General features: G+C 43.2%; 1 protein-coding gene and 1 long non-coding RNA gene across 2 annotated transcripts; both read left to right on the top strand.

Annotated features, from left to right (window-relative positions):
* The first annotated feature begins 3,621 nt into the window (after positions 1-3,621).
* LOC125515769 (2'-deoxymugineic-acid 2'-dioxygenase-like) lies at positions 3,622-5,184 on the top strand. Its single transcript, XM_048681268.1, has 4 exons — positions 3,622-3,888; positions 4,048-4,289; positions 4,359-4,680; positions 4,797-5,184. Exons 1-4 carry the CDS (start codon positions 3,703-3,705, stop codon positions 4,983-4,985), a joined length of 939 nt encoding a protein of 312 aa, XP_048537225.1. The 5' UTR covers positions 3,622-3,702; the 3' UTR covers positions 4,986-5,184.
* Positions 5,185-8,649: 3,465 nt separating this feature from the next.
* On the top strand, positions 8,650-11,589 carry LOC125515770. The gene is made up of 2 exons (XR_007287118.1): positions 8,650-10,085; positions 10,195-11,589. It is a non-coding gene; the product is annotated as an uncharacterized LOC125515770 (long non-coding RNA).
* The last annotated feature ends 6,063 nt before the right edge of the window (positions 11,590-17,652 follow it).

Here is a 17,652-nt window from a genome sequence, read left to right as displayed (position 1 = left end):
GGAACGATCAGAGACTGTAAACTCTCAGCCATCCATGCGTGACACAACCCCACCAGCTTCTTCAGCTATCTGTTGAAAAATAAAACCAAATTCATCAAGTAGTTATGCTAACAAACTCCACACATACCAGGAGCAGGAGAAAAGAAGCCATCCGACTCAGGATCAATGAGCAGAAATTTATCAAACTGAAATTAAGATTATGCAAGTTCTGCATTCGTGATACAGCCTCGCCAGCTTCTTCAGCCATCTCTTGAAAAAATAACCAAAGTCATCAAGTAGTTACACTAACAAACTCCACACAGTAAGCTTAGAGCAGGAGAAAAGAACCATTCTACTCAGGATCAATGAGCAGAAATTTATCAAACTCAAACTAAGACTATGCTACATAAATACGTTTCAGAATATATGCATCACTTTGATGCCTGTTAATACGCAAATTCTACATTTAACTGTAGAAAATTAAATCGAGAAATTAGTTCACAATGGCTCAATGATACACTTACCTCTATACAAAAATTAATCCAAATTTTAATAATCCAGAAATATAAGAACTGATTCTCAAAAGAAAAATGTCAGACTAAAAATGCAACAAGGTTTGAAAATATGCAAGTAAGCCAGTTCCACTTTCTACCAAACTGACAATTATTTAAAAATAATAATTCCATGAGGTAAAAAGGATTACCAGAAAGCCAGCACCCATGTCTCATAGCTTAAGCCAATATTCCCAATAGGTTATTTTTTATTTTATTTTTGGGTTGTTTTTCAGTTTTCGTACATAGTCTCAGCAAATATTACTTCTGGTCAGAATATGCAGCATTCCTTTTTGTAAATCCGGATCACCCAAGCGCTATATATGTTCAGGGGTATTTGGCCCGCTCACAAATTTTTCACAAATGCGCAACTTGAGTTTCCTTTTTTAAAATATTACAACCAACGGGAAATCCTATTTCTCACCCATTTTCTGTACAAAATGTGCACCCCTGTCGGTAATAGGCTGGCGCATGCACGGGATATGTTTTCCCGCTTCAAGAAGATTCGGCCCTATTTTTCTTATGTCCTTTTTGCTGTGTTTTCTTTGTTGGTTTTAACCACTTTCTTCTATTTTGTTTTTCTTCTTTTCCGGCCGTTTTAGTTTTTCATTTTTCTTCTCCTTTTTATTTTTTTTACTTTTCCCGTTTTAATTGTCGAACAATACTGAAAATTCATTAACTTTTCGAATTCACGAACATTTTTTTGTGTTTGTGAAAAAGTCAATCAAATTTGCAAGTATTTTTTAAATTCGTGAAAACTTTTTCATATTTTTGTACAATTTTGAAATTCAGATTATTTTCAAATTCTGTAAGAAATTTCTAAAAATCACCAAGTATTTTTTCATATTGGTGAAACTCTAAAAAATCTGGAACAATTTATTAAATTCGTGGAATTTTTCTTTTACAATCAGTTTTTGAAATCTATCAAAAAACGGAGTTTAGCTCATGCAAGGAGCTACCATTTTTCTAATCATTTTGAGTGAAAATCAGTTGACGGTTTCTTGGAGCGAAGGACTGCACTGTTTTATTGGGTATACAGTTTTTTGCTTTTTGTGTGGTAACCATTTTTTTAATTTTCGTTTTATTTTATTATTTTCTGTTGTATTTTGTATTTTCTTTTTTGACATTTCCCATTTCAATTGATGAATGTTTTTGAAAAGTCATGAATACTTTTTAAAAATTGTGAACTTTTAAAATCAGAGAACATTTTTTCATGCTTGTGAGATAAATCATAAAAAATCTTCAAACTTTTTCATATTAAAAAATGATTTTTTTTCCTGAAGCTAAAAGCAAGGAGCAAGCCTTTTTTAATCATGTTGAGCGAACATCAGTTGAAGTTTTCCTGGAGCGAGGGGTTGCGCCGAATTTTTTGGAACTATAGGATGACGCTTCAGGTGTTTTGCATGCTATTGTTATGTGCGGATGTGTCTACTATTTGCGTAGTATGTGCTTATGTGATCGAATATTAGTATATGTTCAGTACTATCAATGCCCTGCTCGTGAATATTTTCTAGATTAAATTAACCGGAGAATTGCTAACATACTCAACAGCGACCACCCCAGGACCTCAAAACCATGTAAGGAAAAAACACACATGGCTACACATTCAGAAAGTTTTTTTTTCTTCAGGGGTGCACATTCAGAAAGTAAAAATACAAAAGAGAAACACATCACTCATGTGATTTAAAATCAATGAGTGCACGGTATGTGAGCCACTAGGAGATCAGTTACTTTCGAATGCATTTGCTAAGTTTGCACCACCCTAACCCAATCTAGCGGGCTGTCGGGCTATCTGGCTAGTTTATTTAATTAAAAAATATTGTGGCCTACATCCATCGATCGATGTCTAAGGCTTACAGTGGTGTAATATATTCTCCGGTTTTTCTCAATCTGAGAGAGACCGATGTTAATGGAGACGAAGAAAATGGTAATGATGGGCCGGGATTTGGCTCGCCGGATCAACTCGCCTTGCCGGTAGACCAGCAAAGCCGGCGCGTGGATGTCGGAGAGACGAGATGCACCGCACACCTATGGTCGCGTGGGGGACGCGTTGACTCCATCGGTCTCTCCATTCTTTCCAATGTAAACGACATTCGTATAAATTACCTCAATAAAAGATGGCTAATATAAACTCTATTACCATTTGACAGTTATTTATCTAAGCCCGACATGCTGAAAGTTACATTTCTAAATATTATATTATTTATGCTTGGTTTAGTTCTTACGGAGGAGAAATGGTTAATAAAAAAATTGGGACCTTCGTGTAACATAGGTAGTATATGTAGAGAACGGACATTTGACTCTTGGCCTTCATGGAGGCCTTTTTTTTTGAAAATTTCAAAATTCAAACTTTTTGGTTTCAAAAAAATCTGAAAATTTTTGTGCAAGTAAATAAGGGTGTTATGTGTATGTGTGTAACATTTTAGGATGGAATACGTTGAAATGCGGCCTATACAAAAAAGACAAATTCATGGTTTGGGAGGATGAATTAATAGTATCATGTGTTAAAAGGTCCCAAATTTGTCTTTTTTGCACAGCCCCATTTCAACGTATTTTGCCCTGAAAATTTACACATATATGTGTTATGCCTCCATGTATATCTTTATTTTTCTGAATTTTTTGAAACATAGAAAATATGAAATTTGATGAATTTTGAACTTTTCAAAACCGAGCTCCATGGAGCTCGGCCTCCAAAGGCAATATTCGGTATATGTACTTATAAGAATTTTGAAAATAAAATAGTATTAGGACATTAGGATGGTTCCGGCACATGTGTGTGGGCCACTACCCAAGGCTTACAGCAGTGTTGTGATATATTCTCCGTTTTTTCTCAATCTGAGAGAGACCGATGTCAATGGAGACGAAGAAAATGGTAATGATGGGCACGTGAAGACTCGGAAAGGATAAGGACGATGGGAGAGAAACTTGGGTCGGCTGAATTACAATCATTTTCCTTGATATATTGTGGTTGCTGAATAAGCTAATATTTGCACCCAAGTACGACTTTCATACGACCTAACGTAGCATTGTCCGGCGCGGAGGCGAGAGAAATATGGGATCATGTGTAAGATAATACTATAAATAGCAGGTTCCCTGCACTCAAGAATGTACAATAAGTGGGATCGAGTCTCCTTTCTTGCCTCGTGCGCTCTCGCTTCCAGTGATCCTTCCAATGGAGAATATGCTCTCCTCAGCCCCGCTGCCATCGTCCCTCCCGGACCGCTTCATCTTGCTGCCTGACCAGCGCCCACCGGCATCATCCGTTGCCGTATCGCTGCCCGTTATCGACCTCAGCCGCGGCCGCGACGAGGTTCGCCGCGCCGTCCTGGACGCCGGCAGGGAGCTCGGCTTCTTCCAGGCAAGTCGAAACAAACCAAGCAGCAATCAATCCCCTCGTTTAATTCCACTTGACCCTCCACACACGGAGACACCAACATTGTCATAGTAGACAGACACATCACTCCTGCATCACGAGAATGGAGGCACCAATAATGCGTGGTAATTCAAATGAATGCAGGTGATCAACCACGGCGTCTCCCAGCAGACGATGCGGGAGATGGAGGAAGTGTGCGAGGAGTTCTTCCGGCTGCCGGCGGCGGACAAAACGGCCTTGTACTCCGAGGACAGGTTCAAGCGCAACCGGCTCTTCTCCGGTACCATCTACGGCGATCGTTACTGGCGGGACTGCCTCCGCCTTGCCTGTGCCTTTCCCGTCGGCGACACAAAGAACGACTGGCCCGACAAGCCCCAGAGTCTCCGGTAAAGATCGCAGTGTGCCTCTCCGATCCGATCAATTTGGCTTTGACTCTTTCGTCTCGTGCACTCCAGGGAGGTTATCGAGAAGTTCATCATGCCGACGAGAGGCGTCGCTATGGAGCTGCTGCGGCTGCTAAGCGAGGGCATGGGGCTCCGGCCTGACTACTTCGAAGGGGACCTCAGCGGAGGCGATGTGGTCATCCACGTCAACCACTATCCGCCATGCCCGGACCCGAGCCTGACGCTCGGCCTGCCGCCGCACTGCGATCGGAACCTCATCACCCTCCTGCTACCGGGCACAGTCAACGGCCTACAGGTGGTCTACAAGGGCGAATGGATCAACGTAGACCCCGTACCCAACTCCTTCATTGTCAACTTCGGCCGCCAACTGGAGGTAGCTAGCTAGCCCTAAAATTGATAATCAGTTATCGGCTTAATTACTGCTCCCTAAGTTCGGGCCGGCTGGTTGTAATCAACGGGTTCATTGATGTTTTAATTGTTTGGACGCAGATCATCACCAACGGCATGTTGAAGAGCATCGAGCACCGGGCGGTGGCCAACTCAGCGCTGGCGCGGACGTCGGTGGCGGCGTTCATCATGCCGGCCGCGGACAGCCTCATCGGCCCCGCTGAGGAGTTTGTTAGCAAGGACAACCCGCCGCGCTACCGCCCGGCCATTTTTGGCGAGTTCATACGCTGATGCGCATGTAAAGTTTTCCCAATAAACGCGCACTCTCGTGCGCGTAACAAGAAACCACCAGTGATGTGTGTCGATCGTTGGGTAAAAATATCTCATGCTAGTATATACTCATAAAATAAATCAACGCCCACTTACAGGGGCTGGATATTTTGTTAAACACATAATACTATACTAGAAGAATAATGATATTTCAATGTCATCTCTTTTACTTTGAGCCTAGCCCTAACTAAAAGCATTCGAAGGCTCGGAGAATTCTCGTCCGGATATAAACCTATCTATCGATTACTACGCAGTGTGTAACTTTTTCACTTTCATTTTCCCATATTACCGAGCGCGGACTACCAGATTTTTTTTTGCGACGGTAAAAGGAGTGTATTTCTCAAGAGCAGCGAAGTTCATCTCTACACAAACTAGGAATGTTAACAGGACCAAAATGGATCCAAACCACAGTACGGTCCTACGTCCTCTCAAAGTTTGCGAAAACATGACTAACATTCTTCTACTCTCTCTAAAAATATGAGCAATTCTACACTCCTGCTCGCCCATAAGCCAATCTTCACCTCCCAAAGAACCATGGCATATTGGGACCGATCATGTCCCGTAATTAGCATTGGTCACTTGGACAGCTTGCAAACTATCACACTCCAAGATGATTGGTAGTTATGTCCAATGGTGCGCGAGAGCCAAACCCTCCATGCACCCGACAAGCTCCACATCCAAGACGTCCAGGCATGACCATGGGGACCTGCACGTAGAGAAAATGATGGAGCCATGCATCATGGCCACATAACACCATCCCCGCGCATGCACTCCCATCCTCTTGATGTGTTTAGATGTTCAATACAATAGCTAGAGGAGGTGCCCTACATGATTATGGTTATCTGATGTATTTGTAGTGGTGATGTTAATCATGTGATGAATTCTTTCTTTATGTTCAGATTTATGAATGTCCACTTGTTTAATCGGACAGTTTAGATCGGTAATCAGTAGTGAGAGAGGTGTGCAATAGTTGGGTTCAATCTTGTAAATAATCTACCACAATGACAAAAATTGAAAATTACTTTATATAATTGTTGCTACTATAAGGGTTAAGCTTTATTAAAGGATTCTTTAAAATCCCATAAACAGCTATATGTCATCTTGCTCAAATGATTGCATGTGTTCACACTTAGGCCTCCTTTGGTTTACATGAATTTCATAGAAATTCTAGAGGATAGGATTCTTATAGGATTTTTTTTCTTTAGAGCCCTTTGATTCATAGGAATGAATTCCTATTCCTACATAGGATTGGTTCCTATCCTCCACATTTCATAGGAAAATAAAAAAGAGCCTAGACTCAATGGAAAAATTCCTTTGGTGTCAACCAAATGACATCTTGTTTCCTATTTCTACTCATAGGATTTGAGATACATGTATCTCATTTCCTACAAAATTCCTATTCCTATGATAATCCTATCCTATAAACTAAAAGAGGCCTTAAAGTCCAAACGGTGCAGAGGGATCTCGATCTATGCACCGGCTATTTAGCTACAAGATGCAGAGGGTATCTGGGTTTAATAGTATTTTGGACGTATTGTCTATATAAGATCAACACTTATATGTTTGACATGAACATGAAATACATTTTTTCACGTGATTATGTTAGTTACCGCACTTTTATGTATTGGATAGATGTACTTGGTGAACCTATGAACCATGGTCTACTTACCACACTTTTATAAACTCTTTTATTTTCAGTTTTGATTTATTCAAAAATACAAAATTAGTATTTACTACTTTATCCTTTAATCGTCTTGTGCAACTAGCAAGATTAGCACCCTTGCTAGCACAGTTAGGGACACAAGTGTATTTTATTTGTGTTGTAGAATATTAAACTATCGCAGAATACCGGTACTTCCATGGATTGATACATCGGCTTCTCACTGAGGGAAAACTTGTTGTGTACTGCAAACACCTATGCTAGGGAGTCCAGCCAGGCTATTTTCCGTTAGCAAGGCTTAGGTTTTTTTAGCTGAGTCATCCGTGCGTCGGTTACTTAAGGAAAATAAAGGGATATGGCTTTGGTGGCATCTTTGTATTGCGTGTACTCGGCAAAGGGGTGACTCCTGGCCTTCCTTATTTGGAAAAAAGAAAAATATAAATGTTTACTGAGTTCCCATTAGTGGAAACTCGAGAGAAGTCGCAACGATTGCATGTTGCCGTCAGCAGGGTTGTGTCGGGCCCATTGCTCATGTCTTTGCTAACTTCGTGTGGAAGGAAACACGGGAAATGGGGTCGAGTTTCGTTTGATTGCCGAGTTGCTTTTCCTCTATTGGGCAGACTTCTCTATTTTGCAGAGTTTCATGTGATTTATGAGTTCGTGTATATCCGTTCTCAATAAGAGCAATTTTAACGTGTCACCTCTTACCTCCACTTTCCACATGGGAGGTAAAAAGGTAAGAGTTACTAAGATCCACTATTTATTAAATCAATGGCTCAGATCTATTATCTACTCTTACCTCTCATGTCAAAAGAAAAGATACGAAGGAGCATGTTAAAATTTGCCTCTGGCAAACAGTAGCATTGCCGAGCTGCCAATAGAAAGCACTCGGCAAACTCTCCGAACTAGGCATCTTTGCCGGTTCATGTAGTGCTAGGACAAAAAAGTGCTAGAATATAGGATATGTTTGGTAATCCGCATCAACCCCAACTAGACCGAGAGGAAAATAGCCTGTTTAGTTGACCGGCCTGCATCAGATACTCGGCCCGCATAAAACTTAAAGCATCTCTAGTCCTACATGCATGGGAACAGGCTGAATCGGCCGTTTCCTGTGAGCCAGGCTCAAGTAAGGATGGCAATGGATAGGGTATGGGGCGGCTAGAGAAATATCATACCCATACCCTTGTAGTCAATGGGTACAAAATTCTACACATACCCGTACCCATAGTCGACGGGTACCTATACCCATTGGGTACCCAGCGGGTAGATCAAACAGTACACAAGTTATTGATAATTTTACATTCATTTATAGCACATTTGATACGAAAAACATTTAGCTCAACTCAAGAACAAATATATGCGTACAAGATAATCATTGTACATATACTAAATCTGACCAGGTTTCTTTTACCCTTTTTTTTGACTTTTTTCAATCAGTGAAAAACCAACCAATAGGGATGCGACACGTTATTTACTGGGGGTTCTGATGAGGTACACATTATGATGCACCTAGAGATTTTTTTCAGGATTTTGTGCCAAGTCAACCGGGGCGGTGGAGGTGGGCCTGCATGGCGGGGGGCATAGATGCGTGACGTGATTGATCTTTGCTGCTTTGTTTGCAGATGCATGCATGCAGCGGTGGATAGGCGGTGGATTTTTTTTTTTTTTTGCAGTTGCATTCATGCAGCGGTGGGTAGGCGGTGTTTTTTTTTTTGCAGTTGCATGCATGCAGCGGCGAGTTTTTCACGCCACGTGCATGTATCGATCGTTTCCAGGCTTCTCTCGATGGCTGGCGGTTCAACGTAGGCATTTGTGTTCCTTTCTTCTTCTTCTTTTGTGTCGATTGATGGATGTAGGCGATAGTAGATATCTTTAGATTGTCCAGTTAGAAACGTGCACGACTCAATCACCTTCGTTGTATGTCCCTATAAAAGGAGGTGTTTTTCTTTTTGGTTGCACATCTCCCAAATCCCACCAATAGATGCCTGCGGTCGTCCCCTTCATGACTTCGCTGTTGGCCCGTCCCTCTGCGAGCCTCGACCGTCGGGCCCCCGTTTTCCCTCCCGGCGCTGGCCACTCCATCGCCCTTCCGACAGAGGCACCTCCTCCGCCTCTGCTTTGCGTATGTGGGATCACACAACCACTGATCATATGGCCGGTTCCTCAGGTCGGGCACCAGATGCTCCGAACCTGCCATATCATGCTCTGCTATGGCGGGAACGATACGATCGCCTGGGCCACCTCCCATGGTCCTCGGCAGCTCCAAATAAGAGGTGAGAAATCACGCGCACCTGCATGTGTTCGATATTGTGTGCAATGATCATAGTGGATTCGGCATGGAGGGCGGTGGAGCTTCTGGGTCTCGATCATCACAGACGTGAACATAACAGGCAGGACAGACGGCGTAGGAAAGGCGCGCGATCGAGAGACGGCCGCCTTTGGCATCACAAGACCTCGATGTCGTCATGGCAGTCAGACGCGTGATGCGTCCGGCAACGCGTCCTCACTCCCAGACAACTCGCAGTCGTTCCCCGACGACGACGCTTGCGGCTTGCCCCGCCGCCCTATGCAGCCCTCCCGCCGTCAGCGTGTGAGGTCGCTACGGCCCGGCTACCTTGCGCCCTCTCACGTCTCTCTGGCCGCAGCCCGGCGCCACCTTCCAGCGCAGATGGGAGGCCGCCGCCTTGAGCTCGCGCCAGCCCAGCTGCAAGTCAGCCGTGGACGAGGTCGACTTGCATACACGGGAGATGGCGCAGAGTGCTGGCCGCGATCGCCGCGGCGGTGATGGGCATGGCCCGGCCAATACGGTGATGGACGAGATGGTCTACAGCATGAACAACAAGAAAGCGCACTACGGCACTCTCGCGGCCTCGCCAAAACCCCTGTGCCCCAGGCCGTATCTCTGGCTACTCCTCCAGCGGCTCCGCCGTCGCCGTCGCCCGAAGCCTTGCTGACTTCGCCCTGGCCACAGAAAGCGGCGGCAGCGTTAGGGTGTCCGCTGCCTATTGCGGCAACTACAGGCTCCGGCCCTCCCACGGACTGGTGCGCACTGAATATGTCATCCTGTTGGCACATATGTTCGACACTGTCGGTTTCAGTTATGCTTCTGCGATATTTGCCCCGCGATGGAGCCAGTCGAACATATGTTGCTTTCACTGCAGGGCCGGGTCGAGCTGTGGAATGCCCTGGGGCTACTCACTATAGCACTATACTCCTCCTACTCATTGTCTTTGTTTCCATTGAGGTTTAGGACAGTTCGTAATATGCGTCTTCGATAGTATGCACATCTCCAAAACGGTATCCTGCATGAGCATTGCAGAGGTGTGGACCAAAGACGCTGTCATGAAGGGGTATTTTCTCTTTCATCGGTAACTTCCACTTGAATCTGTTCCCAATGGAAGGTGTGTGATATATACAACATCCCTTTTTGCATAACCTATTTTTGAAAATATGCGTCACTTATCTACCATTGATGACTCTAACTTCATATCAGCTGGTTGACTTCCTCAGAACAGTGCACTATATCACAAAGGAATGCCTTATCTACCATTGTTGCTCTTCTTATTCATCTACAATGAGATGCTCTTCATGGAAGACATAGCGCGGGCTGCAACCTTTCCAGTTTCTTCCGGTTCTGCACTACTTACAAGATCAGTGGTTTCTTCTTATTTTGTCTTACATGAATGAAATGATCATTCTCTATGGTGAATATGATCATTGTATTTTTTTTGTTATTCATGCTGGGCTAAGGGGGGAAATGTCATTTTTTTTGTTATTCATGCTGGGCTAAGGGGGGAAATGTCATTTTTTTTGTTATTCATGCTGGGCTAAGGGGGGAAATGTCTAATTTTATAGCATTGATCAGGTTTTCTCTTCGCAATACTATACTAAAATATAAATCAATGGTGAATGCATATCCCCATATTGCTTTAAAATACAGAGACCCATGTCATAATCAACGAAACAAAAAGCGCGCTATTTCACCGTTATAGTGTCGCTATAGCGTATTTGGAAGGGGCACACTATATTTAGCAAATTTGCTCGATATGGCGCTAATCATGCTAAACATAATTACATTATGTTGTAGCACTGTAGTGTGCACGGTGCACCCAACAACATTACACTGCATACTGTAGCGCATCAGACCACCCAGGGGTGGCGGCGTCTCTGGACCGGCAGGGGCTGTGGCTTCTTCATCAAGCATTCAATGTTGCAAAAAGAAACTTATTTAGTGTTCAAGATTTTGCATGAACCTTACAATGGCAACTCAACATGGCCTGTCAACATGCGACTTTTCAGCAAAATGAATTCACAAGACAAATCAAAACTCGAACAATAATCTATGACAATTTTTCAGATACCATACCATTACCCATGTATCCACAGCAACCACACACCATTGACTCGATGGTGACATACCCTGGTGTCAAAGTGCACAGAATCGCATCCAAGAATTTGCATAGGCGCTCTGCCATTTCATCATCGACACCAATCTAGCATGTGGTCGTAGAACGATGAAATGATTTACCATAACGACACAAATTTAGCATGCAAGCTCTAATTGTATTCCCCCTTGTATGAAATGTAGCAACTGTTTTATTCAATAAACTTTTCCAGTGTCCACATATAACAACTTAATGTTCATGCATACGTTATAATGTAGAAAACAAGCAACAACTAAGCCATTAGTTGTACAATTAACAAATAAACTTTTCCAGCATCCATATATAAGAACTTAATGTTCATACGGGAGTACATCATAGTGTAAAAAACAAGCAACAACTGAGCCATTAGATGGAAAATTAACACATAAACTTTTCCATCACCACATAAAGACCTTTCATATTATGTTTCAACAGGCGCGGCGTGCCGCCGCGCGGGCATGCTAGTCTCAACTAAAACTGACAAATAAATTTAACATGGGCTCACAAGCTGAAAGGATCGATATGGTTGACTAGAGGGGGGTTGAATAGGCAACTACCAATTTTTAGCTTTTCTTTACCAAATTAAACTTTGCATCAAAGTAGGTTGTCTAGATGTGCAACTAGGTGAGCAACCTATATGATGCAATAACAACAAGCATACAAGCAAGCAAGGGTAGAAACACTAAAGAGCTTGCACAAGTAAAGGTAAGAGATAACCAAGAGTGGATCCAGTGAAGACGAGGATGTGTTACCGAAGTTCCTTCCTTTTGAGGGGAAGTACGTCTCCGTTGGAGCAGTGTGGAGGCACAATGCTCCCCAAGAAGCCACTAGGGCCACCGTATTCTCCTCACGCCCTCACACAATGCGAGATGCCGTGATTCCACTATTGGTGCCCTTGAAGGCGGCGACCAAACCTTTGCAAACAAGGTTGGGCAATCTCCACAACTTAATCGGAGGCTCCCAACAAGACCACGAAGTTTCACCACAATGGAATATGGCTCCGAGGTGACCTCAACCGTCTAGGGTGCTCAAACACCCAAGAGTAACAAGATCCGCTAGGGATGAGTGGGGGAATCGAATATCCCTTGGTGGAGGTGTAGATCGGAGCCTTCTCAAACACTCCCGAGCAAATCAACAAGTTTGATTGGCTAGGGAGATAAATCGGGCAAAATGAAGCTTGGAGTATTTAATGGAGCTTGAGCAATAAATGGAGCTTGGGGTAGGAAGAGGTAGGTGAGAAGGAAGAAGGGGACTCCCTTTTATAGTGGGGGCAACAATCCCGTTGCCCCCACCAACCAGCCCCGCACAGGGCGGTACTACCGCTGAGAAGGGGCGGTACTACCGCTAGGCGACGGTACTGCCGCGCCAGCCAGCGGTACTGCTGCACTGAGGAGACTTAGTAGGGAACGGACCCAAATGCGGTACTACCGCGGTGGTAGGGCGGTACTACCGCTCCTAGAACGGTACTACCGCCACTACAACCGTGACTAGTGCCGCAAAACCCGACACGAGAAAAAGACCTCTCGAATCGAGGCGGTAGGAGCCAGACTACCCAGCGGTACTACGGCAGTGGGGTCAAGGGCGGTAGTACCGCTGTGGAGCGGTACTGCCGCTTGTGACCCTTTGGCCGTAGTACCGCAGGCAGTGCGGTACTACCGCTGGGGCGAGAGAGAGAGAGAGAAGGGATCTCTCAAATATGCTGAGGACAAGGCGGAGGTGCCAGGCCCCCAGGGGTACTACTGCTGTGGAGCCAAGGGCGGTACTACCGCTGCGGAGCGGTACTGCCGCTTGGCTCCTCAGCGGTACTACCGCTGGGTGCGTGGTACTACCGCTTAGACCCAGACAGGACAAGGAAGAGAGGAGAGATCTCTTCAATGTAAAGGAAATGCTCGGAGGGTGAGGAAGCTGATGTGTACGTGATGATTCCACCCATGCAAAACCCCAGCGGATCCCCTCTTGATAGTACGGTGCCCTCTACGCAACTAGTCCATCGAGAAAGAAACGAAAGAGCTACACCGTCTTGAAATACACTCCGAGGGGAAGAAGGCGTCTCGTGCCAGGGGAGAATCTGTGAATTATTCAAAGCACAAGATTAGTCCGCAAACATGTTGTCATCAACCACCAAAACTACCTTGAGAGAGATATGTCATAACAATCTCCCCCTTTTTGGTGGATTGATGACAACTAGGGATTTGCGCAAGGAAAATAAATAAAACGAAGAAAGCTAAGAACTACAAAATATAGACGGGCTCCCCCAGAATGTGTGCACCAAGAGATGGCACGACCCACACATTCGGATCAACACTCTCCCTATATTTTATAGTCCAACAGTACTAAGCACAAGATATATGAGAGAATTGAATAAACAGGACAAGCATGCATCTCACAATAAACTACAGTACTCAGACAAGACATAAGTAATAAGGTAGCGATAGGGAGCATATGTCTCACACCATATGTCTAGAGCTTAGGTCTCACACCAAACCAAACCAAAGAAGGACACCAAGAGAACACACAAGAAACCACAAGATGACTCAAACCACGACACAAGAAGCAAATTGATACGTCTCCAACGTATCTATAATTTTTGATTGCTCCATGCTACTTTATCTACTGTTTTGGACTATATTGGGCTTTATTTTCCACTTTTATATTATTTTTGGGACTAACCTATTAACCGGAGTCCCAGCCCATAATTGCTGTTTTTTTGCCTATTTCAGTATTTCGAGGAAACAGAATATCAAACGGAGTCCAAATGGAATGAAACCTTCGGGAACGTGATCTTCTCATCGAACGTGATCCAAGAGACTTGGACCCTACTCCAAGAAGTTTCCGGGGAGGTCACGAGGGTGGAGGGAGCCCCCCCCCCCCTGGGCGCCCCCCGCCTCATGGGCCCCTCGGAGCTCCACCGACGTGCTCCTTCCTTCTATATATACCTACATACCCCCATTAGACCAGGAGAGCCAAAAAACCTAATTCCGCCGCCGCAACTTCCTGTATCCACGAGATCCCATCTTGGGGCCTGTTCCGGAGCTCCGTCGGAGAGGGCATCCATCACGGAGGGCTTCTACATCAACACCATAGCCCTTCCGATGAAGTGTGAGTAGTTTACTTCAGACCTTCGGGTCCATAGCTAGTAGCTAGATGGCTTCTTCTCTCTTTTTGGATCTCAATACAATGTTCTCCCCCTCTCTCGTGGAGATCTATTCGATGTAATCTTCTTTTTGCGGTGTGTTTGTTGAGACCGGTGAATTGTGGGTTTATGATCCAACTTATCTATGAATAATATTTGAATCTTCCCTGAATTCTTTTATGTACTATTGAGTTATCTTTGCAAGTCTCTTCGAATTATCTGTTTGGTTTGGCAAACTAGATTGCTAGTTCTTGCAATGGGAGAAGTGCTTAGCTTTGGGTTCAATCTTGCGGTGTCCTTACTCAGTGACAGAAAGAGTTGCAAGGCACGTATTGTATTGTTGCCATCGAGGATAACAAGATGGGGTATTTATCATATTGCATGAATTTATTCCTCTACATCATGTCATCTTGCTTAAGGCGTTACTCTGTTTTTAACTTAATACTCTAGATGCATGCTGGATAGCGGTCGATGAGTGGAGTAATAGTAGTAGATGCAGGCAGGAGTCGGTCTACTTGTCACGGACGTGATGCCTATATACATGATCATACCTAGATAACCTCATAACTATGCTCAATTCTATTAATTGCTCAACAGTAATTTGTTCACCCACCGTAGAATATCTATGCTCTTGAGAGAAGCCACTAGTGAAACCTATGCCCCCCGGGTCTATTCTCATCATATCAATCTCCATTACTTTATTTTACTTGTTTTGCTTTTACCTTTCACTTTGCATCTTTATACCAAAAATACCAAAAATATTATCTCTATCAGATCTCACTCTCGTAAGTGACCGTGAAGGGATTGACAACCCCTAAGCGTTGGTTGCGAGTTGCTACCGTTTTGTGCAGGTACGAGGGACTTGCGCGTGACCTCCTACTGGATTGATACCTTGGTTCCCAAAAACTGAGGGAAATACTTATGCTACTGTGCTGCATCACCCCCTCCTCTTCGGGGAAAACCATTGCTAGCTCGAGACGTAGCAAGAAGGATTTCTGGCGCCGTTGCTGGAAAGGCCTACGCCAAGTCAAGTCAAGATTTACTCTCCCGTCAACGAGCCATTTCTGGCGCCGTTGCCGGAGAGTCTACGCAAAAATCAACATACCAAGTACCCATCACAATCTCTATCTCTCGCATTACATTATTTGCCATTTGCCTCTCGTTTTCCTCTCCCCCACTTCACCCTTGCCATTTTATTCGCCCTCTCTTTCCCAATCTCCTCCTCTTTTTCCCTTTGCCTTTTGTTTGCTCGTGTGTTAGTTTGCTTGCTTGTTCGTCACGATGGCCTTACCTAATTTTGGTGATCTTCACCTTAAAAGGCTAGAAGATATCGAAAACAATGTCAGGAAGTTTATGGTCTTGCAATTCGAGCATAATAATTTCTTTAGAAACGAGCTTAAGGAAAAAAAGAGTTTTATGAGTTATATGAATAAAGAGCTCGATGATAGGTCCAAAGAATTTGATGGTGTAAGAGCCCAAATTGCTCATCTTGAAAAAATGACCGCTGAAATTTCGGATATGCAAGCCACCTTAGTCAATAAGATGGCCGCTAAACCGAATAACTATGAAAATCAAGATGAAGATCTGAAAGTTATTGATGTGTCCCCTATTAAACCTTTGTTTTGCAATATGAATCTTGATGATTCTGATTATGATCTTCCCTTACCTAGAAGGCGTTCTAAGAATTCTGAGTTTTTAGATCCTGATGATGAAATTGATAAAAAAAAGGGATTGAAAGAAATAAAAATCTAGATATTGCTAAACCCACTATTTTGGATCTCAAGGAATTTAACTATGAAAATTTCTCTTTAATTGATTGTATTTCCTTGTTGCAATCCGTGTTAAATTCTCCTCATGCTTATAGTCGAAATAAGGCCTTTACCGAACACATTGTTGACGCCTTAATGCAATCTTATGAAGAAAAGCTTGAGTTGAAAGTTTCTATCCCTAGAAAACTCCATGATGAGTGGGAACCTACAATTAAGATTAAAATTAAAAATTATGAGTTTCATGCTTTGTGTGATTTGGGTGCTAGTGTCTCTACTATCCCCAAAGCTTTGTGTGATTTGTTAGATTTCCGTGACTTTGATGATTGCTCTCTAAACTTGCATCTTGCGGATTCCACTATTAAAAAACCTATGGGAATAATTAATGATGTTCTTATTGTTGCAAATAGGAATTATGTGCCCGTAGATTTTATCGTTCTTGATATAGATTGCAATCCTTCATGTCCTATTATTCTTGGTAGACCTTTCCTTAGAACGATTGGTGCAATTATTGATATGAAGGAAGGGAATATTAAATTCCAATTTCCCTTAAAGAAGGGCATGGAACACTTTCATAGAAAGAAATTAAAATTACCATATGAATCTATCATGAGAGCCACTTATGGATTGCCTATTAAAGATGGCAATACCTAGATCTATCCTTGCTTTTATGCCTAGCTAGGGGCGTTAAACGATAGCGCTTGTTGGGAGGCAACCCAATTTTATTTTGTGTTTTTTGTTTTTGGTTTTGTTTAGGAATAAATAATCCATCTAGATTCTGTTTAGATGTGGTTTTATCTTTTAATTAGTGTTTGTGCCAAGTTAAACCTATTAGATCTTCTTGGAAGATAGTTATTTGATCTTGCTGTAATTTCCAGAATCTTTGTGCTCAGTGCCCGAATTGTCAAAAATCACCAGAACGTGCTAAAATAGTGATTCCAATTGCTAATGATCAATAAACAAATTGCCCAGGTCGTCTAATTTTGGTAGAATTTTTTGGGTTCCAGAAGTTTGCGTTAGTAACAGATTACTACAGACTGTTTTGTTTTTGACAGATTATGTTTTGCGTGTGTTGTTTGCTTATTTTGATGAATCTATGACTAGTAAAATAGTTTATAAACCATAGAGAAGCTGGAATACAGTAGGTTTAACACCAATACAAATAAAGAACAAGTTCACTACAGTACCTTAAAGTAGTCTTTTGTTTTCTTTCTCTAACGGAGCTCACGAGATTTCTATTGAGTTTTGTGTTGTGAAGTTTTCAAGTTTTGGGTGAATTCTTTTGATGGATTATGGAACAAGGAGTGGCAAGAGCCTAAGCTTGGGGATGCCCATGGCACCCCCAAGATAATCCAAGGACACCAAAAAGTCAAAGCTTGGGGATGCCCCGGAAGGCATCCCCTCTTTCGTCCACTTCCATCGGTAATTTACTTGGAGCTATATTTTTATTCACCACATGATATGTGTTTTGCTTGGAGCGTCTTGTATTATTTGCGTCTTTGCTTGTTAGTCTACCACAATCATCCTTGCTATACACACCTTTTGAGAGAGCCATGTATGAATAATTTTTGCTCTAGTGCTTCACTTAGATCTTTTAGAGCACGGTGGTTGTTTGTTTTAAAGAAACTTGATCTCTCATGCTTCA

This window comes from Triticum urartu, chromosome 6 (genome assembly GCF_003073215.2).
Source record: "Triticum urartu cultivar G1812 chromosome 6, Tu2.1, whole genome shotgun sequence".
NCBI classification, from domain to species: Eukaryota; Viridiplantae; Streptophyta; class Magnoliopsida; order Poales; family Poaceae; genus Triticum; species Triticum urartu.
The sequence above is the reverse complement of the archived record's forward strand: the minus strand, read 5'-3'. Positions and strand labels throughout refer to the sequence as shown.